This window comes from Heloderma suspectum, chromosome 6, assembly GCF_057233095.1.
Source record: "Heloderma suspectum isolate Gila_16-S chromosome 6, 16-S_ref, whole genome shotgun sequence".
In the NCBI taxonomy this organism is placed as follows: Eukaryota; Metazoa; Chordata; class Lepidosauria; order Squamata; family Helodermatidae; genus Heloderma; species Heloderma suspectum.
The window spans coordinates 250,122-273,048 of NC_139463.1; the positions used below are offsets into that span (position 1 = coordinate 250,122).

General features: G+C 57.7%; 1 protein-coding gene across 1 annotated transcript in view; it reads right to left on the reverse strand.

Moving 5' to 3' along the window:
- DSCAML1 (DS cell adhesion molecule like 1) overlaps positions 1 to 22,927 on the reverse strand; it is a 251,109-nt gene that overhangs the window by 5,502 nt on the left and 222,680 nt on the right. Inside the window, exons 18-29 of the mRNA XM_084807087.1 lie at positions 22,151 to 22,306; positions 17,896 to 18,035; positions 12,873 to 13,026; positions 12,636 to 12,753; positions 12,372 to 12,535; positions 12,005 to 12,103; positions 10,014 to 10,202; positions 7,244 to 7,531; positions 6,991 to 7,146; positions 6,105 to 6,135; positions 5,471 to 5,589; positions 4,815 to 4,967 (exon numbers count right to left, since the gene is read on the reverse strand). Coding sequence (XP_084663213.1) covers positions 4,815 to 4,967; positions 5,471 to 5,589; positions 6,105 to 6,135; positions 6,991 to 7,146; positions 7,244 to 7,531; positions 10,014 to 10,202; positions 12,005 to 12,103; positions 12,372 to 12,535; positions 12,636 to 12,753; positions 12,873 to 13,026; positions 17,896 to 18,035; positions 22,151 to 22,306 — 1,767 coding nt within the window. The remainder of the gene's footprint in view (positions 1 to 4,814; positions 4,968 to 5,470; positions 5,590 to 6,104; positions 6,136 to 6,990; positions 7,147 to 7,243; positions 7,532 to 10,013; positions 10,203 to 12,004; positions 12,104 to 12,371; positions 12,536 to 12,635; positions 12,754 to 12,872; positions 13,027 to 17,895; positions 18,036 to 22,150; positions 22,307 to 22,927) is intronic.

Sequence of the window (22,927 nt, forward strand, 5' to 3'; positions counted from 1 at the left end):
TGCCTGCACTCATAAAGCCAGCTGACAGGTATCCCTTTCTTCTCATCCATGTGGGAACAAATGATACCACCAAGCGGAGCTATGAAGAAATCACGTCAGACTTTGAAGCTTTGGGAAGGAAACTCAAGAACTTTGGGGCCCAGATAGTTTTCTCATCCATCCTTCCAGTAGTTAGAAGAGGGATAGAAAGGGAACGAAAAATACTCCGGGTGAATGACTGGCTACGAAGGTGGTGCCGACGAGAGAGATTGGGATTCTGGGACCACGGGCTATACTTCCTGGAAGATGGGCTGTTGGCAAGGGACGGGTTGCACCTCACAAAGGATGGGAAGAATGTGTTTGGCCACAGCATGAAGAACTTCATCAGCAGGGCTTTAAACTGAATCCTACGGGGGAGGGAGATGTAATGTTGGGGGTAACAATGGATGTAGGAGCATGCACTGCAACGGAGAGAACAGCTCTGATAGCGCCCAATAATAGTCTTCAGACACATGTAGGAAGAAAGCCAGACTATGAAGCACATGGTCTTCGATGTCTATATACTAATGCCCAGAGTATGGGAAACAAACAGAACGAACTTGAACTCTTAATACAAGAGGGAAATTATGACTTCATAGGTATAACTGAGACTTGGTGGGATGACTCTCATGACTGGAATACAGCAATTGAAGGATATAACTTGTTCAAAAAGAACAGGAGGAACAGAAAGGGAGGTGGGGTTGCACTGTATGTGAAAAATACATATCTCTGCACAGAAATACAGGAGGAGGAGCTTGGTAGCCCCATCGAGAGCATCTGGATCAAAATAAATGGAGCAAAGAATAAAGGGAACCTGGTGGTCGGGGTCTACTGCCGGCCACCCAACCAAGGAGAAGACGAGGATGAAACTTTTGAAAAGCAAATAGCCAATGTTTCAAGGAAGCATGATGTAGTAGTAATGGGGGACTTCAATTTCCCCGATATTTGTTGGGAGACAAATTCTGCAAAACATGGCCCCTCCAGGAAATTCCTGACTTGTGTGGCGAATAACGTCCTCCTACAGAAAGTAGAGGAAGGAACTAGAGGATCGGCTATACTTGACTTGATCCTAACCAACAGAGATGACTTAGTGGATCAAGTAGCAGTTACAGGAACTCTGGGGGAAAGTGACCATGTTGTACTTGAGTTCTTGGTTCTAAGGGAAGCAAAAGCTGAGTGTAGTCAAACGCGTACCCTGGATTTTAGGAAAGCTGATTTTAATAAACTCAGAACAATGATCAGTAAGGCCCCATGGCAAGCGACACTAACGAGAAAAGGAGTCCAAGATGGGTGGGAGCTTTTAAAAAAGGAAATTCTCAAGGCACAATCACAAACCATTCCAACAAGAAGAAAAGGTGGAAGACAACAGAAGAAGCCAATGTGGCTTCACAAAAAGCTTAGGGATGACCTGAAAACAAAAAAGGACACATATAGGAAGTGGAAAGAAGGCCAAGTAACAAAGGAAGAGTACAGGCAGGTAGCCCAGAATTGCAGGGATGGCGTCACGAAGGCTAAAGCTGAGAACGAGCTGAGGTTAGCCAGGGAGGCTAAAAACAACAAAAAGGCTTTCTTCAGCTACGTGCATAGTAAAAGGCAGAGGAAAGAAATGGTGGTTCAGCTATTAAATAAGGATGGCAAAATGATAAGAGATGACAAAGAAAAGGCAGAGGTGCTCAATTCCTACTTTGGCTCAGTCTTCTCCCAAAAGAGGGCCTATGACCCCCCTGGCAAAGGCGAAGTACAGGCTGAAGGGGCAGGATTGCAGCTTGAGATCGATAGGCATACTGTCAAGGAACACCTAATTACTTTGAATGAGGTCAAATCTCCAGGGCCAGATGAACTGCACCCTAGAGTAATGAAGGAACTGGCAGAAGAACTCTCAGAACCGCTGTCTATTCTCTTTGAGCAATCATGGAGGACGGGGGAAGTGCCAGATGACTGGAGGAGGGCTAATGTTGTCCCTATCTTCAAAAAGGGTAAAAAGGAGGAACCTGGGAACTACAGACCAGTCAGTCTGACATCAATCCCTGGGAACATTCTGGAGCAGATGATGAAGCAATCCATCTGTAAGCACCTTGACAACAATGCAGTGATTACTCGAAGCCAACATGGATTTGTCAAAAACAAGTCCTGCCAGACGAATCTGATCTCCTTTTTTGATCAAGTCACCTCCCTTGTGGACTGTGGGAATGCTGTAGATATCCTATACCTTGATTTCAGCAAAGCTTTCGACAAAGTGCCCCATGATCTCCTGATGAGCAAACTAGCTCAAAGTGGGCTACATGAAACAACCATCCGGTGGATCCACAGTTGGCTACAGAACTGGACTCAAAGAGTGCTTCTCAATGGGAGCTTCTCAAACTGGGGAGAGGGAACGAGCGGGGTACCGCAGGGCTCAGTCCTGGGCCCAGTGCTCTTCAACATTTTTATTAATGACTTGGAGGAGGAGGTGCAGGGAATGCTGATCAAATTTGCAGATGACACCAAATGGGGCAGGATAGGTAATACCCTGGAAGAGAGAAACAAAATTCAAAGTGATCTGGATAGACTGGAGCACTGGGCAGAAAACAACAGAATGAAATTTAATAGGGATAAATGCCAAGTTCTGCACTTAGGAAAAAGAAACCAAATGTACAGTTACAAGATGGGGGATACGTGGCTCAACAACACTACAAGCGTGAAGGATCTTGGAATTGTTGTTGATCACAAGCTGAATATGAGCCAACAATGTGATATGGCTGCAAAAAAGGCCAGTGCTCTTTTGGGCTGCATTCATAGAAGCATCGCTTCCAAATCCCGGGAAGTACTAGTTCCCCTCTACTCAGCACTGGTTAGGCCTCATCTGGAGTACTGTGTCCAGTTCTGGGCACCACACTTTAAGGAGGATGCAGACAAAGTGGAGAGGGTTCAGAGGAGGGCAACAAAGATGATCAGGGGACTGGAAACAAAGCCCTATGAAGAGAGACTGAAGGACCTGGGCATGTTTAGCCTTGAGAAGAGAAGACTGAGGGGAGATATGATAGCACTGTTCAAGTACTTGAAAGGCTGTCACAGAGAGGAAGGCCTGGATCTCTTGTCGATCATCCCAGAGTGCAGGACATGGAATAATGGGCTCAAGTTACAAGAAGCCAGATTCCGGCTGAACATCAGGAAAAACTTCCTGACTGTTAGAGCAATACGACAATGGAACTAATTCCCTAGGGAGGTGGTGGGCTCTCCCACACTGGAGGCGTTCAAGACAAGGCTGGACAGCCATCTGTCAGGGATGCTCTGACTCGGATTCCTGCATTGAGCAGGGGGTTGGACTCGATGGCCTTGTAGGCCCCTTCCAACCCTACTATACTATTCTATGATTCTATATGTCCGAGTATTCAGACAGTCTCCCTATTGGTATCCTTCAACCTCACTTCTCTGGGGAAGACGGTCTCTTAAGGCTGCAATACTCGACAGATCAAGACTTTTACTGCCTCAGCCTACGAGGCACAGGGCCTCTCCGAAACACTTTGCCTCACAGCACACTCCACCAGAGTTGCGGCTACATCTGCAGTGTTCCTGACAAACACTCACTTGATCCAATCCAAACACCCTTTACAAGCTCTTACAAGCTGGATCTTTTTCTGTCTGCAGAGGCAGCCTCTGGGAGATGGGTGCCACAGCATGTAGTGCCTCCCACTTAAACACAGCCACCCAGCCTTACACGTCCCCACTGTATTTATGGGACTAGTTTGAGGAAATCCCATTGTGGATGCCTCCTCATTCTAAACTGGGAATGGAATGCTAGTTACTTACCGTGGACATTCCTTGCAGGCCGATGTCATGGGAGCACCGGCATCACACACACACTTAAGGGGGCTGCCTCTCTATAGGGCTTCAGTTTACCTGAAGCACATCGTCCAGCTCTGGGCACCTCCTCCTTGGAGAGGGCCTGGTTCCCTTCCTCCTCTCCTGCCTGCCTGATGGGCTTCTTAATACGTCTGAAATGTGGCCATGGAACAGAATTGGAGAAGGGGCCTGAGACAGCTGGGCAGTGGCCAAATTTGCCTTTCCAGGGCGATGGGGAGATGCAACTTGTTATGGATGATGCCTCCATTACGCCAAACCCAAAGGCATCTTCACTGTTAGTAACCAATGTTCTCTTTATTGACCTGGGCCATTTCAGCAACCTAAAAGTTTTCTTAGCCGGGGACATTTTAATTGTTCCTTAGTTTTAGTCATTTTTGATTTATAATGCATTTTAATGTTATATTGGTTTGTGAGCCACCCAAAGAACTTCTCTTATGGGGCAGCAATGTAAATACGCAAGCAAAGAAGTATGCCTAAGGTGGGGGAGGAGATATTGCTCTCTCCCTCCCAGCTGCAGCCCTCTGCTTTCCTTGCCTGTGCATCTGCGCACTCCTGGCTAAATGTGCTTCTCACAGCCTGCCACCGGCACCTCCAAAGTGCCTCCCTTCCTGTAAGGCCTGTGTGCATGATTTGGGCCGGGGAATAGCAACCAGTAGCCTTTTCATCCTCTGAAGAGGTTTTGCCCACTCCACCCCTATGCATCTGCTATGCCTTCCTGGAGCGCCCATGTGAAGAAGGCTGGATGCCCTGCACGTGGGCCACGCTCCGTAGAAGGCGCTTCCCTGCTGCTGATGCTGCCACCAGTTCCAGTGAACCTGGGGCTCAGGGGTCTCTATTTTGGAAGCATGTGACCTGCTTGTCAGGAGGCCTGTGGCCTCTCTTGTGTTTGGGCCAGCCTTGGCTGGAGCGGAGGCAGAGGAAGTCAGCTGTTGGGGGTGTCTTGCACCACTTACTGGTGCCAGGGCGGATATCAGACATGTCTATCAGGGGGCCCGTGTTCTGGATGAGTGCTGGATGGTGCAAGGAAACGCCAGTGCAGAAGCTCTGCGGGTTCACAGCCTGGTTGAATTCTGTGTCAGTCACTGGGATGGTCGCTTTGTCATCTCCTGTGAAAAAGAAGTTTGGAAACTGATGTTGCATCACAAGGAGACTGTGAGAAAGCCCCTTTTGGAAATGCACCTGGTCTCAACTGCCCAAGCCTCACAACTCCCCTTTCACTCAAGGGAGACCAAAGTCAGCCCAAGGTGGTCCACAGAACTCTTCTACTCCCATCCAGATAGGCCTGGAAGGGGGACGTGGCAGTGCCGCCATTTGGAAAAAAGGAGAGCTACTGCCTGCTTGGTGGGGGCAGTCCTCGCAACCAGTGCTTGCGCAGGAGTCACGCAAAGGCGACGCACCCTGGGCAGCCACCCCCCGGACCAGAGGGAGCCACCCTCTGGGTGGGGGCATGCCTTGGCCAGGACCAGCTGCACATGAGCAAGCCCCAGGCTGACAGGAGTTCCCTCAGTGCTCGCCCTCTTGGGCAGCAGACTTCAAGGTCCCACCCAGGGACGCCTGCAGGGGGCGGGAAGGAGAAGCAGGCCGTGGCCAGGACTTGGGAGCAACTCACCGATCTGCTTGATTCCTTCTTTGTCCTCGATGAGTAGCTGAACGCGGGGAATGTCGATATGCAGCCGAGGGCCTTGGGGAGGGCCCTTCACTGGAGTGTCAAAACTCCGGTTGTTCTTACTGTTAAGGGGGAGAGGGAGTGGGGCAAGAGAGATCAATAACGTGGCGCTGGCTGCACGACCCCGCCCTCAGGGGCGGTGGCAGCCACTACCCCATGTGGGCCAAGAGCACTCCAAACCTTTCCCGCTGCTTGTCCGGTGCTCGTGGATGCCCGAGGGGGCAGCCAGAGGAGGGCGCCGCGGGTGTGCCTTCAGGCCAGCCGCGGAGGCTCCAGGGGTGGGACAGGGTCCTGGGGATTCCCTTCCCCCAACTTGGCCCGAGGTTGTGTGAGCATTTCTGGCTAAAGGCCATCCGTGCGTCTATCCTACATTCAGGTGCTAAGCCAGGAGTGGGCAACATGTAGCTCGCCAGATGTTTTTGTCCACAATTCCCATCATCCCTCACCATCTGCTATGCAGGCTAGGGCTGATGGGAGTTATAGGCCCAAACATCTGGAGGACCACAAGCTGACCACCCTTGGGCTGGCCCATCAAGGCTGCCAGGCCCCAGTGAGCGTGGCTGCTGTCATTACCCACCTGATGAGCATTTCAGCCAAGCTCTTGGCATCTGCAAAGGAAAAAGAGCAGAAGCGGGTGAGTGGAGAGCTGGCTGTGTGGCACAGGCAAACCGCCCCTTCCCCCTCCCCCCTCCCCCTCCAGGGCTTGAACTACTGGGGAAGGCATGCAGGTCACTCAGTGGATCTCGCCCTTTGCTGCTTGGCGGGGGGGGGGGGGGGCTATGGGAAACTGCGGCAGAAGAAAGGGATTCTCGTGCCCCCGGTGGAGCTAGAAAGCCAAATCGAAAGGGGAGCAACCATGTTCTGCTTGACAAACAAAGAATACCTCCCCATGAGCATCTTTGGAGGAGCACACACTTGCCTTAGTGCCGCCTGGCATGCTACCAGCCATGGGGGCAGTGGCGTCATACTCCCCCCCCAACACACGCACGCACACAGCTTTGCAGCAAGGGCTGAACTCCAAACCGAGAAGAATAAAGACGGTTACTGGCACAGCCGCATTTGACGCGGCCCTGCGCAGACTTTGCTACGCAATGGGGGAAGTCTGCGTGGGGTGGCTTAGAAGCCACCTTGGGTCCCTGCCCTTTCCACACAGTCCAGAGAGACATGCAAACCCCGTCCAGCCTCCATGAGCACCACTAGGGCAGCCGCACAGTCTGTGGCAGGCGCTCCCCCAAACCTTGAGCGACTCCGAGGCTGTTTCTAGCGTCTCTGCGTTCTGGATATCGGAATTAAGCTCCCAAGTCACATCTCTTCGCCAAAGAGCTACTTTGGCAGCCAACTTTTCCCCACAAGCCATGGACACCATGGCTTGCACATGTAAGGCCCTCTGCTAACCATCATGCGCCGCTCTCCCTGGGCCCCCTCTTGGGCTGCTCAAAAGGGAACCCCCCACGCACGCTCACCTCGCAAGCGCTTCAGGCGCTTCTCCTTCCGCTTCTTACGGATGACAAAGAGCAGCGCGATGCCGAGCGTGGCCAGGATGACGGGGCACGCAATGGTGAAGAGCTTCTTCACATCGTCTCCCTCCCCCTGGGCAGACTTGATGGGCGGGATGGTGCCTGGCGCAGAGCAGACGTTCAAGCACCCCCGAGGCAGACACACGCACAGGCTTCCCCAGCCCGCCAGGCTCCCCGCAGCCCCGCCCTCCACACTCACTGCCATCGTAGTCCAGGGTGGCGAACTGCATGGTCTCATTCCCGCAGCCGGCGGTGTTGCACGCCTTCATGCGCAACTCGTACCACGTGGCTTCCCGCAGCTCTGTCAGAAAGACTTCACTGGAGTAATTGGCCCGCAGGCTCTGCCAGACCCAGGTTCCCTTGGGCCGGAACTCCAGGATGATGGCCAGGATGGGGCAGCCCCCGCTGTTCCAGCCTTGCAGATTCAGCCTGGCATGCGTGGAGTTAATGTGGGTAAACAGATGCTGGTCCTTGTTGAAGGAAGGCTCTGGAAGGGGAAAGGAGAGGGGAGGTGCTGGCTGGGTGTAGCAGCGTGCCCAGACCCACAGTGGTCCACAGGGCTGGGAGGTGTCTGGTGCACTTGTTCACCTCACAGGGAGACTGCCTGGCTAGGCCAGAGACCACTGCGAACGGGGAACCGGGTGAGCCAAGCCAGGACTGCTTGCCATTGATCTTGCACGGGCTGCATTTTTTTAAAATCCTAAAGTATTTGTAAAACTCTTGCACCGTTGAAGACTCTGTATCTGACTGGGAACCATCGCAGGTGAAATACGCAACATTTGATTATCCGTTATCTGTTGTTCTTGCTCCTTTGGCAGCTTTGCTGTCATATTTTCCAAATGTCTATGTCTTTCCATTCAAGAGGTCTAGAAACGCAATTAAACATAAAAAGCGGCAGTTTTCCCTCAAAAAGGGAGCTGTGCTAGGCACATGAATTCTATTGCTCTACCCTCTTCTGCACACGCGCACACAGCTTTCAAACCTGCCTCCAGACCGTGAAGAATCCTTCACGAGGATGCTGCGCCCTCCCTTGCTTGAGGCTTTGTTTAGAGGGGCTCGTCAGAGAGAGCCAACAGACTTCATGTTCTGCCCGCTCCAACATGTGGGTGGAGCATCAGCTCTGGGCACCAGCCTGGACTGGAGCAAGGGCTGGGAAGCCCGTTCAGGGAGCGAAGAGAAGGGGGTCACATTCCCTGCCCTCATTTTGCAGGGACAGGAGCAGCTCTTTCTGCCCACACGATACAGGCTGCATGCAAAGGCATGAGCTTCGCCCATCGCTTCCACACTCCTCCGTGCAAAGAACAGAAATGGCAGGGAGAGAATGTGGGCCGAGGAAGATTTGTTTCCTGGGACGGGGCTACATCATCCCCTCAGTGGCAAAGGGAGAGAAGATGCTCGTCCTTGGGGAGCCGAGCCAAAGGCTGCTTTGCCCACAAGCATCTGATGACACAGCCGCCAAATGCGGGTGCCCACTGCACAAACCAGAAAGCACACCAGCATTCCCCACACGAGAGAAGAACGGCCCAGATCTCAGGGTTACAGGTATGGTCCTTCGGGTGCCCCTGCCCAGCAAGGTGCAGCACATGGCTACTCGGGAGAGGGTCTTTTCACTGGTGGCACCCTGGCTGTGGAATACCCTCTCTTGGTGTGTCCTTTGATGCCATTTTGGTACCAGGCAAAGGCCACCTTGTTTTCCCAGAACTTTTAACCTTCTCCCAGTCTAAAATCTTTGCCACTTGTTTCAATGCTGCTTTCATATGCTTTACTGTTGACCTGTTTGATTGTTTGCATTTTTAATTTGCTTTTATTCTTACTGAAAGTCACCTTGAGAACGTAGCTATTGGACAGCATATAGATGCCGATAAATAAATGAATTACTTCAGTGCTCACACAGAAGAGACCCAAGCGGCTTCAGTCCTATAGCTGCTGATTTTGCAGCTCCTGGTGTCAATTTATCACCTGTCAAGGATGCCCATCAATTAAGATGCTCCTGAATTGGCAGGCTATAATCAGGAATAAGTGGACAGGAGCAGTGTCAAGGTGGGCACTCTGCAGCCACCAACAGCAGCCGCCTGCCAAAGCGTGCGGTCAGGGATCTGCCTGCCTGCCTCCATCCCCAAAGGTCCAGCGCTCTGCACAGGCCCAAGGCTGCTCCCTCTCTCTGGCTGCTGAAGGGAACAGACAGGCTGCAAAAATCCCACGGGGCTGACTGCTCTAGGGAAGCACCTGCACCAGGCCTCTGGCACAGGAGCCGCCGGTTGGCTGCCCACAGTGGCACCTCCGCTTCAATAGCAACTCTCCAACTCAGTCAAGGCTGAAAGAGGAGTCACAGCATCAGTCCTTAAGGCCCAAGCGCAGGGCAGTGACCCCAAAGCCACACGGTGGGCAGATAAGATTTAACAAACAAACCTATGAATCTCGTGCATATGTTTCTGCGAGTAAGTCCCAAGACCTAGAGAACTTGTCTCTAAGCTATTCTTTAGAGCAAGGGTGGGCAAACCTTTGGCACCTTCAGCTGTTTGGGCCTACAACTCCCATCAGCCCTAGCCAATATAGTCAATGGTGATGGATGATAAGAGTTGTATCCCAAAACACCCGGAAAACAGCAAGTTGCCCATCTGTGCTCTGGCTCCAGCCGGGCAAGTCAGGATGGGATGATCAGACAGTCACATTCCTTTTCCTGTCTGCCATCCTGTTGCAAAACAACAGCCCCGATTCTCTCAGCCCCGATTTGTTGTGGAGGAAACACTAGGTCAGGAGCCTCTCTCTCCGGCTCTTTCGCAACCGAGCCCCTTCTAGACTCCCGCCCTCCTGCCTTCCCTTTAAAAGAAAATCTAAGCTCTTAAAACATCCACAGCTTCACAACCAGAGGAATGAGTGCCGTTCCGCTCGCAGTGGCTCCCTTCCCAGCCTCTGCCACAGCAGCCCTGCCCTGCCCTGCCCAGGCCTCTCCTGCCCCCGCAGATCACCTCTGCCATGGGTCTTGGCCTCGATGATCTCGCTGATGCGGCCAGCACCAACGCTGTTCTTGGCTGCCAGCTTCACCTTGTACCAAGTCCCACATTTCAGGCTCTCCAGCTTGAAGGAACGCTCTGTGGAAGTGACGAACACATCCTTCCACTCCTCACTGTTGTCCACCGAGTACTGGAGCACGAAGCCTGCAGGGGTGGAGTAGGCAGCTCAGTGGGCACGCATGACCTGGGGGGTGAGGAGGGCCTTCCCCCCAGCATGGGAGGAGCAGGCAACCGGGGAGGGTTGGGGCCGCCCCCAGCCAGAGGAGCCGGCTGTGCAGCTGCTCGTGAGACATCCCTGGCCGAAACCCCCGAAGCGAATGCCTATGTGATGCATGCAGCACTGCCCACAGCCCTTGGGGGGCCCCAAGCACCCCAAGAGCCACTGCGCGGCAGCACGTCCTGAGGCTCGTCCACTCCCCGCTTGCCCAGCTCAACGCGTAGCCTGCGGAAGCCTTCCACGGCCTAATCAAGGCAGAGGCTCAGAGACTGAGCAGGGCCAAGCTCCCAGCACTGGGTGCTGCCGCCACCGCCAGTCCATGCCGGCGATGCTGGGCTAGCGGGACCAGGGCTGGCTCGGCAGAAGGCAGCCCGCAACGCCCCCGGCGCCTCCTTGTGCTGGCTGGCTCAGCTCAGCGTCTCACAGCCACAAGGACGTGCTTCTCGGTCCGGTCCTTGCCCCCCCCCGCTGGTCAGCTCCTCGGAGCAGTCCCCCCTCCAGCAGGCGGCATCACACGCCCGCCTCTCCTTGGCACGGACAGCCACACCGCTTCCCCCAGCTGCCCCTCACCACACCAATCCTGCCCGACAGGGAGAGGCACCAGGCTCTCTTGTACTTGGCTACTGCGTTGCGGCAGGCCTGGGTAGTATCTGGCTGTTTTCAGTTGTTCTAATCCAATTAAAAGGAAACATCTCAAGCCACTGGAGTAAGAGCTGCCGGCTAGGGAGACGGGCTTGTAATTACTTCCATGCCTTTAATTAATTGCAGAGTGAACGCACCATCCTTCTCCCACTCCTCTTTCTGGGGCTGCAGCTGCTTCCCTGGGAGCACTCCAGAGGGGGCGGAGGCAGGGAAACAGGGCACTGATGCTTAGCAGCTCTGAGCCGGAGCAGCGGGGGCCAGGAGGTCCACCAGCAGCAAGAGAGAGTGCAGGGGGGCCGTGGAGAGGCAGCACGTCCCACTCTGGCCAGGAGGCCCAGCCTCAGCTCTGTCCATCGTCCCGCTGCTCAAAGCGCCTTGGGCCAGCCAGGCTCTCTCAGCCAAACTGCCCTCAGAGGCAGGCGGGGGGGAGGCCAGGCGAAAGGCACGAACGGCCATCACTCAGCAAGGCCATTGCTCGGGCCCATGGAAGCCGTGTGGACGGGTGATCAACATGGCCCTGCTGGCCCTCCCCAGCTAGGACCTTCCTGCCCTCCCAGAGCCAAACTCGGGCTGAATCCAGAATATCTCCCACCTCTCTGGCTCACACACCCCTCCCTCCAAGGAATGCCCTGAGGTGCCCTCCACAAGGAACAAAGGCAGGAGGCTCAGCCCCCGAAGGAAGGTCAAGCACCCAGGACCTCCTTCCTTTGGCTTGGCTTGGGCCAGAGAAGACCCGGGAGGTCAGTAGCCCTTTGGCTGTGCCAGAGTGCCATGCCACAAGCCAGGCCAGAAGGACTGCAGTGAGGACAAGCCTCAGATGGCCAGAGACCAGGCAGGCTCAGCCCAGCCAGGAGCCTCGGAAAAGCTGCCCAAAGGTTGCCCTCTGCACCCGGTGCAGGAGCCGGCTTGCTGTTCCCGTAGAATCATAGAGCAGTATCATAGAACAGTAGGACTGGAAGGGGCCTACAAGACCATCGAGTCCAACCCCTTGACACGCCTGGGCCTTCCGGCTAGCTGGCCAGCAGACGTGGGCACACAGGAATGGCCACTCCATGCACCGGGGACCAGCCCCCCCGCTTGCACTCACCTCGGATGGAGCTGCCACCATTATCTCCAGGGATCCAGGCCAAGGTGATGGACGAAGCAGAGGTCTTGGACACCGTCAGCCGGGGCTGGTCTGGGGGGACTGGACCAGGAGACGCGCTGGGTCAGCTCCCATCTCTCGGCCTCTCCACATGGCTTTGTGGAGCTGGTGGTCTGGGCAGAGGCAGCCCATATGGATGGGAAGGCCTGGAGGGGAGCGGTCTGACCCAGCCTTGCAGGGAGCCTGTGGGAGACGACAGAGGCGGGCAGCAGCCCTGCCTCTCTGGCTCTCCCCTGAAGGCAACCCAGAGCCTGAGCAGAGCCCTGGCTGCTCTCACTGCTGCAGCAGCCCGCTCCTCCCTCTGGCTCACCTTGGACCAGCAAGTTGACAATGATGGTGTCAAAGCCCCAGGTGTTGGTGGCCGTGCAGGTGTAGTACCCAGAATCCTCTGCTTTCACAGAGCGCAGAATCAGTGTGCCATTGGCCTGGATCTGGCGCTGTCCGTCCACAGTCACTGGAATGGCAGAATCATCGCTGCAAAGGAAGAGGATCGTGGCCATGAGGAATGCAGCACCTGCTGCCAAGTCTGCCCACAGGCCCAGGGGCAGCCAGTTCCCCGCCTGCCAGCCTTTACCTGTCCTTGGTCCACTTCACGGCTGGGCCGGGCTCCCCAACCGAACTGCAGGGCAGCCGCACGTCCTTCATCCATGGGGTGGTGACAGTGCCACCAAAAGAAATGATCTTGGCTGGGGCTGCACGGAGAATGCAGAGGAAGCGGGCTGGAAGGCGAGGAAGGCACTGCTGTCCTCCCCCACCCTACCCAGCCCCCAACTCACGCTGGGCTCCCCCGAGCCCCCCTCCTGCGACAAACCTTTTCCAGCAGGCTCAATGGTGACCTTCTCGCTGAGGTTGCCACGCCCTGCCGAGGTGACAGCTGCGACCCACAGCATGTACTGCTGTCCGCGGTTCAGATGCGCAATGCGATAAAACAACTGCTCAGGGCTCGTTTCGTACTCACTGGGAGCCTGGAGAAGAGCAGAAGCACATCAGAAGAGCAGCCCTGCAGCAGGAGCAGCCAAAAGGCTCTTCCAGTCCAGCCTTCTGCTCTCACAGTGGCCAACCAAATGCCCCGGCAGGGGAAGCCCCGAAGCAGGACGTGAGCGCCGCGGCACCCACCCTCTCGCTCGTGTCTCCAGCAACTGGTGTGCGTGGGCATGCTACCTCTGATACGGGAGGCAGCGTGCAGCCATCAGAACGAGCAGCCAGGGGCAGGCTTCTCCATGAGTTTGTCTAATCCCCTTCCAGGGCTATCCAAGTTGGTGGCCATCACTACATCTCGTGGTAATGAATTCCATAGCTTGACTATGCACCCTGTGAAGAAGCCCTTCCTTTTGTCGTCCTGAATCTCCCACCAGTCAGCTTCATGGGATGACCCCATTGGGTTCTAGTATTACGAGGGGGGGGGGACTTCTCCCTATCCACTTTCTCAGCACCAGGCGTACTTTTACATACCTTTATCGTGTCCTGCCTTTCTCATCTATCTAAACTGAACAGTTCCAAACAGTGTAACCTTTCCTCACAGGCCTGCTCCAGCCCCTGGATCCCTTTGGTGGCCCTTTTCTGCACCTTCTCCAGCTCTGCCGTATCGTTTTCGAGGTGCAGAGACCAGAACTATGCATAGGATTCCAAGTGTGGCTGCACCATGGACTTGTATAAAGACACTGTGACAATGGCAGTTTTATTTTTGGTTCCTTTCCTGATGTTGCCCCAGTGGCCACCAAGACCCCAAGATCCCTCTCCTAGTCAGTCACCACCAGCTCAGACCCCACCTGCATTTATGTGAAGTTAGGATTCTTTGCTCCAAAGTATGCCACTTTAACTTGTTTTCATGGAAATGTATTTGGCATGTTGAGACCCATTCCTCCAGTAATCCTTGGGGGACCCTAGTGTTTACCTCCCTCCATTGCAAGAACCGTCCATGTATTCATGCTCTTGGCTTGTGATCTTTACGCACTTACCGAACCCTAAGAGGAGCTCTCCCCTTAACCCAAAATGGCCAGGTGTTCTCAGGAGTCCATGGTGAAGGACTTTGTCAAAAGTGCTTTGGAAGACCAAGTAAGCAGAAGCCAATGCTCACTGGGGGGCACCCAGCCAGCCAGTCCCCCACATGGGCCTTCGCCACAGGGAATGGGTGTGTGGGCAGTGGGGAGCAGGGTTATAATGTGGAAATGCATCTGATACTTCTGTTTGTGCATGAACACATTTTTACGTGTGAAAGTCTGAACTTTCCCGTTTTGCATTTCCTGTCCAAAGGCACGTCCTTTGATAGACTAAAACTGGAGATTTCCAGCATTTTATTACAGGCTTGTTTCTCATAATAGATGTTGTTTCAAGAGAGCGAAGCTAGGTTTGGAGGAAAAAACCTTTGAAATGAATGCAACGCCATTCCTACTTAACACATTCTCTGGAGTACTTTGGAGAAAGAATCTGCATTTGCAGCCCCCAGAGCGTGAGCTCAGTCTGCACTCAGGCAGCTGGATCAGGCGGGAAGGGAGACGGCCAGAGCCTCACACGCCTCCCCAGGGCCTCAGCCTCAAGGGCGCGGATGAGCCTCTCCTCCTCTTCCCAGGGCACAACTCCAGCTGGTCCAGACAAGCGCCACCTACAGCCCTCTCCTCCCATGCCAGTGCTGCCCCCCACCCATGGGCCTCTCCCGCCCCCAGGAGGCTCACACAAGACCTGTCGGGTTTTCAGGTGTGGCAGTGGCTCTCCCACCACCTTGGCAAGGGGGCAGCTGTTGGTCTGCCAGCGTGGACCCTCCATCTCCAAATGTGGGAGGGGGAAAGGCCTTGCTGGGCCAGGGAATGCTAGGGGGAGAGATGGGCTCTGAGGACATGGCCCTCCCTGGCCCTCCAACTGACGCCGCAGGGGCAGCAGCAGCAGCCTTGGCTGCCGCTCACGTTTGGGCCCGAAACACAAAGGCACCTCTGCACCACTCCTGGCACGCACGCATTTCGCTTGTGCCCGCATCCAGAGACTGGCCTTTGTGCTCGCTGCATGGAGTTGTGCATGCAGGTTGCCATTCAAACAGAGATGCACGCACGCGCACACACAGTATTTAAATCTAACCAATACTTAAATATGCAAACATAAATATTGCATTGCATACATAATTTTTAAGCCAAATGACAGTCTTGACAAGATGCCAAGGAAACAATATCGGATCCCAGCGGTTTTACCAGTTGCTTTGATGAAAAGATTCTGTTGCCCTGGAAACCAGCGGCTCAGATATTGACACGAACGTGAGGGGGAGATGTTGATAAGCCCCCTCTGCCCCCCGCCTGCCTCCCTGGGACATGGCATTGTCTCCGGGGCCTCTGGAGGACAACCCCTGGCTCCGGCGGTTCCAACTGCTCCCGGCGCTTCTGCTGGTCTGGCGTGGGGGCAGGGAAGGCGGTTGTGGGGCGAGCACAGTGCCCAGCCCAGCCCAGCCCGTGCTGCGGCGGGGACGCAAGCCCAGCAGCCAGAGGCCAAACTGGGGAGCGCATCTGGCCTGACAGGCGGGCAGGGTCCCTTCCCGTGCTCCGCCACCCCCCGCCCCCGGGGCAGTGGAGCGCCTGCGCGTCCCGGACACTCCACAGAGCCGCAAGGAGAGCAGGCCTTGCCTTCCCAGCGGGGGAGCCGCCTCGAGCAGATCCACTTGGGGCGCTGGGGACGGTCACCTCGAGGCGCCCCGAGCAGGCTGCTCCTGGCTCTGCAGCAGGAAGGCCTGGAGGTTCCGGGCCGCTTTGCACTCCTGCCAAGGCACAGCCACAGCCAACAGCCCGCAGCGGGGGCAGTCAGGCCCGGCAGCCCCAGCTCCTGGCACAGCTCCGCCAGACTGCGGCATGCCGGCTCTGGGGCTGCTGCTGTCAGGGCTGGGGAGGGCGAGGCCGCAGTTCAGGAAGGGGCCCCTCTGGGGCAGCGTGGGGAGACGAGTAGCCCCGCCCGCACCACACAGCCAGGCAGTGTGCCACCTTCCAGGCTCTGCAGCCCCAGGCAGGCTCTCCCCCCGGGCTACAGAGCGGGGGCACTGCGTAAAACACCTCCCCACTGCCCAAGCACTGTGAAGGCGCGCATATACCTCGCCTGCACTATCCCAACACTGCTTCCACTGTTCTTCCCCGGAAAAATCCAAAGAGGCCACCCAAGGGCCTCTCACTGCCCTGCTTTGCTCCCGAACCCACCCGTGCAATGGGGTGGAGGGGCGGGGAGCAAATGGGACTCAAGTCTTGTTCAGAGGTACATCCCTGCCTCGCCCCAACATCTTGCTGCCCCTGCTCACAAGAAGGACCCAGAAGGGTTCAAGATGGGGCACCAAGAGGCCCTTTTCTCTGTCCTGCCACCGTCAGAGGCACATGTGGCAGGAGCACAAGACAGGGCCTCCTCGGTGGCTGCTCCATGGCTCTGGAACTCCTTGCGAAGGGAGATCAGGCAAGCGCCATCTTTGATTTCCTTTGCTGGCAGGCAAAGATGTGGCATTTGGCTTTTGAGCTGCCTCGCTTGCTGCAGTAGGTTTTAACTGTGGGTGCTGTTAATTTCTTAACATTATTGACGTGTTTTTAACTGATTTGCCTTTATGATTTAATTATGAGGCTCTCTCTCCTTCGTAAGACGGACAACAGCTTGTTAGCCTTTCAGTTGGGACGCAGCTAGAGAGAGGGAGAAGCCGAGCCTCGCAGATGCCTCTCTTGGCGCCTTCTGTTTTTTGAAAGATGTGCTAGGTGTTTAAGAATCAGGCAATATTTTAACAGGGAGGATGGTGGGCTGCCAATGAACCAACCTCATCTGTGTTTCTGAGAAGATGCTGGGCCCCACAGGCAAGCCTAGAAGACTACCGGCAAGGGACCACGGCCCAGGGCTCCCTTGAAAGTGCTGCCAACGCTCAGCCACCAGAAAGAAGAGCGGGGCCAGTGGCGAGGCTGGCAAGGACTGTCTGGGGGCCAGGGAGGGGCTGGTCGGGGGGGCTATTTTGCCTGGCCTGTGTGTGTGTGCGTTTTGCCTGGCCCGGGGGGGGGTGTCAGTTTTTCTCTGAGCATCACCAGTTCCCTTCTGTGAAATGGGTATTTTGTTGTGCTGTGTCAGGGGCAACGTGACTTGGCATTTAAGGCACAGGTTCCACCTCTGCCTTATATTCAGTTCTCGGCCAAGTTCTTGCCTCTGAGCCGCATCCATTTGCCTTCTGTGAAATGGGTGTTGGAGCAGAGAACTGTGGTTCAAAAGAGCGGCCTTGTCCCTTGGAACTCAGACCACCACCACCACCCCCGCTTTGTACTTCGGTTCTGGGGCGAGTTACATTTTATTTTAGTCTCACCAGCCTGCTGGGAAATGGCTGTTTTGCGACTGACCCCCCCCCCCCACCATGGCAGCCGTTTTGTGAATGGTCAAGCCCCCCAATGGCAGCCGTTTTGAGAGAATGCCCGCAACACCCCTCCAGTTTCCAAATATACCCACCATCTCAAAGAAGTCGGGGACCCCTGGCCAAGATGACGAGATGCCCGCCACACGCAGCCTCCCCTCTGTCCACACAGCTCCCAGGACTGGTGCAGGACACCCTCCGGCACAAGCGTGCGCTCCCTCCCTGCGGGGGCCGGGCCTCGGGTGAGCATGCCAAGGGGCGCCACGGTGTCCCCTTGGGGCCTGGCCACAGCCACTGGAGCCGGGGGCCTCCTAATTGGGCACGTCTGTGGCCAGGCCAGGCCTGCCTCACCTCAGGTGGGACACCAGAAGGCTGCTGTTTTCGCGGGAAGTTCAGAACCGTTCAATTCCGCTGCCGACACATTCTGACCCACAGCGAGGGGCCACCTAGGAGCTGCACACACACCTCCCCACACGCTGCGCTGCGACTGACTCACCGGCTGCCCAGAGCCTGGGCTGGAGCAGAAGATGGTGTATTTCCGGATGATCCCGTTGGGTTTGGTGGGCGGAAGCCAAGACACCACCACACTACTGGCAGAGGAAGGGACAGCCTTGATCCCAGCCGGAGGACCAGGAACTGGTTGAGAGAGAGAGGCGGGGGCATGACTCCCGGGAAGAGAGGACCAGGGCACTGGGGCACAGTGGGCTTCCCACAGGGGCCAGCCTGGGGACAAGGAGCAGGCTGAAGGGTCCCTCCCAAGAAGCCTTTGTCTTCTGCAAAAGCCTTCAAGGGGCTGCTCTGGAGGAAGCCCAACTGGCTCAGCTGGGGAATGGGGGATTTTGGGCTCCTCTTGGAGGAGCACCTCTTTGGATTTTCCAAGGCTGCATAGGCAAACCTGTGGGAACCCTGGAGGCCAGAGGGTCAGCCCTTGCCCCATGGCGGGCATGCAATGCCTGTGCCTTGAGTCTCCCCCGCCACCCCTGCTGGGTTTTGCTGGCAACTGGTGCCTCCCTGAGGCTGGCAGTGTAGGGTCCCAAGAGCCACTTCCTGCCACGCTCCCCACCACACGACAAGGCAGGCCTGGAGACACGCGCCCAGGGGCGGCAGCGGCAGCTTAACGGGCTCCAAACTAGGCCAGCGTTGAAGGCAGTGCAAATATTTCAGCTGGGGGGGGGGCTCCAGGAAGGGCTTCTTGAGCTGCCTGATGACAGCGGGGGACGCAGCAGAAGCCCCCCAGCCCACGGGATGGAGCCCCTTCCCAGAGCAGAGGAACAGCTGGTGGCACCGACAGGTGGGCTGCGCGTGCTGAGCACTTCCCCAGCCCACGCCTGATGGGTCCATGCAGCAAACTCCAGAACTCAAACCTGGAATGCAACCGTCAAGTGCCCCAAGGCTGGACAGGTGCCAAGGGCGCGGCCATTCCCCCTGCAACCCCCGTCCTGGGGCTGCTTCCGTCCTGCTGCTTGTGGGGCTGGGGCGTGGCGCTGGTGCCCCAGCACAGAAGCGGAGCTTCCAGGACCAGCCATGGGGCGCCTGAGGTGGGCCCTGGGGGTGCAGGGCCTCTCCTCCCCATGCTTGCCCGGGCAAAGGAGCCTTCCTCCACTGGGAGCGCCCCACAGGCAGGGCACGCCCCTGGGAAGGGTCTCGCCGTGGCTAGGGTTGCTGGAACCCAGCCTCAGGAGCTGCCTGCAAGGGCTGGCCTAAGGCGATGTGCAGCCTGCATGTTCAGGCCAGCGCAGACGCAGCCCCGAGCGCAACTGCTGCGTGTCCCAGTCCCTGAGGAAGGGCTGCTTCGGGGGGGGGGGGGGCTGCTGTGGCTGTCCACGGGAGGGAGGCCTGAGCAGAGCCCAATTTGAATTCCATCCCAGGCACCCAGAGGCCGCTCACGTTGGCTTGGGGAGTGGCCGGCCCTACCTGCAGCGGGGCCAAAGACGCTTGCCACACTCGCCACCGCCCTGCCAGCTGAGGGAGGGTTCCACTGTTCCCCCACACCCCACGGGACGTGGCTGTGGCAGCTGCATGGCAGCACTTCACACGTGGCTGTGGCAGCTGCATGGCAGCACTTCACATGGGTGGCCCCCGCAGTGTACAGGGTCAGCACACAAGTCGGACACCGTCCCACAGAAGTGGTTTTCAGCAGGGCACCGCTCAGGACATTCCACGAGGCCCAGGATGCCAAAATCCTGCGTCAACCCCCCCGCTCCCCCCACAAGCAGCCACGGATGTGCAGAGCAGCACAATCGATTGCCCACACAAGCGCTGATGGCTGGCCCACGATGACGCCAAGAGCCTCCCGCTTCCTGCTTCCAGCCACCCCCGCCCCAAATGTCGCCCACAGGGCCTCCAGGAGCAGCCCCCTCTGTGGGCAACGGCACAGCCAAACAGTCTTTGCCCCAGGCCCAGCCAGAGGGCAGGCGTGGCCGCTCCGGCTGAGGCCACAGAGGGCTGAACTCTGCCCTGGCACCCACTGGGCCCTCTACAGTGGCGCGGCAGCTCTCGTCCGCTTGCGGGCTGCTCTGCCACCAGAAGCCCCCCGAGGGGTGTGCCATGTCGCCAGCAGAGAAGCACCCTGCCAGTGCACAGCAAGGCCCAAGGCGGCACGGCTCCCCAGGGCCACGCAGACGCTGCAGCTGGCCTCTCGCTCCATCCCATCCCGCAGGTCCAGCCTCTGGTGCAGCAGCCCCAGCCCGCGAGGCCTGCAGCTTCCTGGAATTTGGCCCTGGTCCCAGCATCAGCCCCCTGTGGCCTTCCTGCCCAGGGGGGCGGGCCCAGAGCTCCTCCCCAGAGCTTGCCTCAGCTAGAGCCGGGACGCCAGCGTCCCTCGGCCCTGATGCCATCCTGACACCCCCCGGCCAACTCTTTCTGCTGTTCTCACTGGTCCTTAGAGAGGCTGCACAGGGGAGGTGGGAGTGGGGCAGCCTGGGCAGCTCTGCAGAGGCTCAACCGAAGGGTCCCCCGAGAGAAGAGCAGGGGAAGAAAACTTCTGCCCCAAACTCTGGCTGAAGGCCTCCTCACGGCTGCTTCACAGGTGATGGAGGAGCACGCCGGCATGCTGCGGATGCCGGTGCTGATCTCTGTGACGTGTCAGGATGGCGTCGGCCACGCCCCACTGCACACGCACGCCTTTCCCTCTTCCTCCGTGACGAAGACAGGCCTGGCTCAGGGAGAGCCAGACTTGCACAGAGCAAGCAGCTGCGTCACCCCAAGTCCCACGGAGGGCAACACGGCTGCCCGTCCCATCCGCCGAGTGGGACAAGGCAGCTGCACCATCATGCCTCCCCTGCCCCAAGCTGCTCCCCCCATTTCCTCCCCACAGACCCTCTTGAAGACCCAGTTTCCAAATGGGGCAAACTCTGCCGCTCCTTGCAGCTGCTGTGGCTGAGCGGAAGCTGGGCAAAGCGGCAGGCCCACAAGGCCTCGGAGGGCTGGGCAGAGAGCGCGGGCAGCGAGGGAAGCGTGACACAACCGCTTCTGGCAGAAGCAGGCGCTGCCGTCTCACGGCAACGGCTGCCGGAGACTGGTGCCAACGTTAAATGGGGCACGGAGACCGGGCTGGCTGGGGAGGACGCAGTGGCTCTGAAGCCAGGCCACTGCTCCATGGGGCGGGAGAGTGCAGGAGACTAGAGGGTGGCCAAGGCCAGAGCTGGAAGCCCAGCTGGCCCTGTGGGTGGAGCCATCTGGGCGGCAGAGAGCGGCAGAAGTAGCCCAGGGCTTCGCGGCAGGGCAGGGCAGGGCAGGGCAGGGCTGCTGACGTGGGGCCAACAGGCCAGCTGGTCCAGCCAGGACAGAAGAAGAGCGCCGGAGCGCGTGCTCCACTTGGCCTGCCTGAGGGCCTGGGCACGGGCTGAGAGGGGGGCTCTGCACATGCCCCAGCTCCTGCCAGGAGAAGCCTTCCCTCCGGAGGGATTGCACGACAACCCCTGTGCTGGCTTGGAATGCAGTCCCACACAGCTGGAGGGCACCAGAGCCTCTCTCCCACCCATCAGCCCTGCCCAGCCCCTGGACAGCTGGTGCCCAGGGCAGCAGTGCCCACTTGCCAGGGCAAGTCACTTGGGTCATCCGCCAGGGAGGGCAGTGCCTGGGTGACACCAGATGCTGCGTGGTCCTCCCCAGGTCCAGCTGGTCTGGCCAAATTCGAAATGGCGCCTGCCTGACCTGTGTGTGGCTACTGTGGCTGACTGCCACCCCCCATCTGACCGCTTGGGGCTACCACAGCTATAGTGCCCACGCCTCGTGGGCCACTAAAAGCAAGCCATGGAGTGCTCGCCCTCTTCCCCTGAAACTATCAGCGGCGATGCACGGCCAGGAGGTCAGCGCTCCATGCCCACCCGACAGCCATCTCAGAACCCCCCAGGGCAAGGGAGGGGCCAAATCCCCCGCCCTGCACGGGGTTCAGCTTGCCTCTGGCACTGCCACTTCCATTCACGCTCCGGGTTGCATCGCCTTGCTCTTATTAACGCACACCACCAGTGTAATGTCACTGGGGGGCGGGGGGCAGGGAGTCCACCTTGTGTAGGAAGGGAAGAATGCTCCGCTGCGAGGAGAACAGGAAAGGGGCAGGAGAGAGGCCACTGATACAGGGCTGCCCCAACCGCGGGGCAGGATCCCAGCACGGGCCCCACATCATGGCGCGAGCGGACAGGCAGGCAGCCGCGTGAGGCTGCAGCACCGCACGAGGCCGCGGCGGCCCATGGACTCCAGGCGGGCCAGTGGGCAGGCACGCGCCCCGCCGCCCGGCCTCCTGCACTCACGGTCTTCCTTGGTCTGGATGTGGAGCACGGTGCTGCGGACGCCGTCCCCAGCCTGGGTGTAGGCCAGCACCTGCACGCTATAGTTGGTGAACTTCTCCATGCCCCGCAGCTCCGCCCGCTCCCGGGTGGTGGTGACGTTCTGCATCTCCCCCCACTCTGCGGGGAAAGCAAAACAGTCAAGCCCGGAGCGAGGCAGCCCCCCGCCGCCCTTGGAACGCCGCCTCCTGGCCAGGCTCCCCATTCACAGCACAGACGCTCCCTGCAGAGCCTGTCCGGGGGGGAGGGCAGGCAGCCCCAGAAGTGCCTGGCTGCCCGCTGAACACAGCAGAGCAGGCTGGGAACTGCAGCCAGGGCGGCCTTGGCCCCTTCCTGTCCTGCACACAGGGCACAGCTGGGAGGCAGCCACAGCACACCTTCGCGCTGGGTCTCGGAGGTCTCGTTGGACGGCTCTTTTACAATCTTGATCTTGTTCTCCCCCCCACCCTCCTCCACACAGGTCATAGACGTACAGAAGGATTTCAAGGCAGAAGGCGCTGGAGCAGCCAGGCACCCTTGCACAGAGAACACTGCTGGGAGCTCTCCTGGGGCATTCTCAGGCAGGATGTGTGGGCATGCACACATGCGCTCATGTGATGTGGCCGACTTAAATGGCCCACATCATCCAGCTCAGACAGAGCCGGTGCTCAGCCCCAGCCCCTCCGCCTTGCCTACAGAGAGACACACCCTCCTGCCACGCCTGGCTCATGCATCAAGAAAAGTGTCAGGCACTGGGGGCAC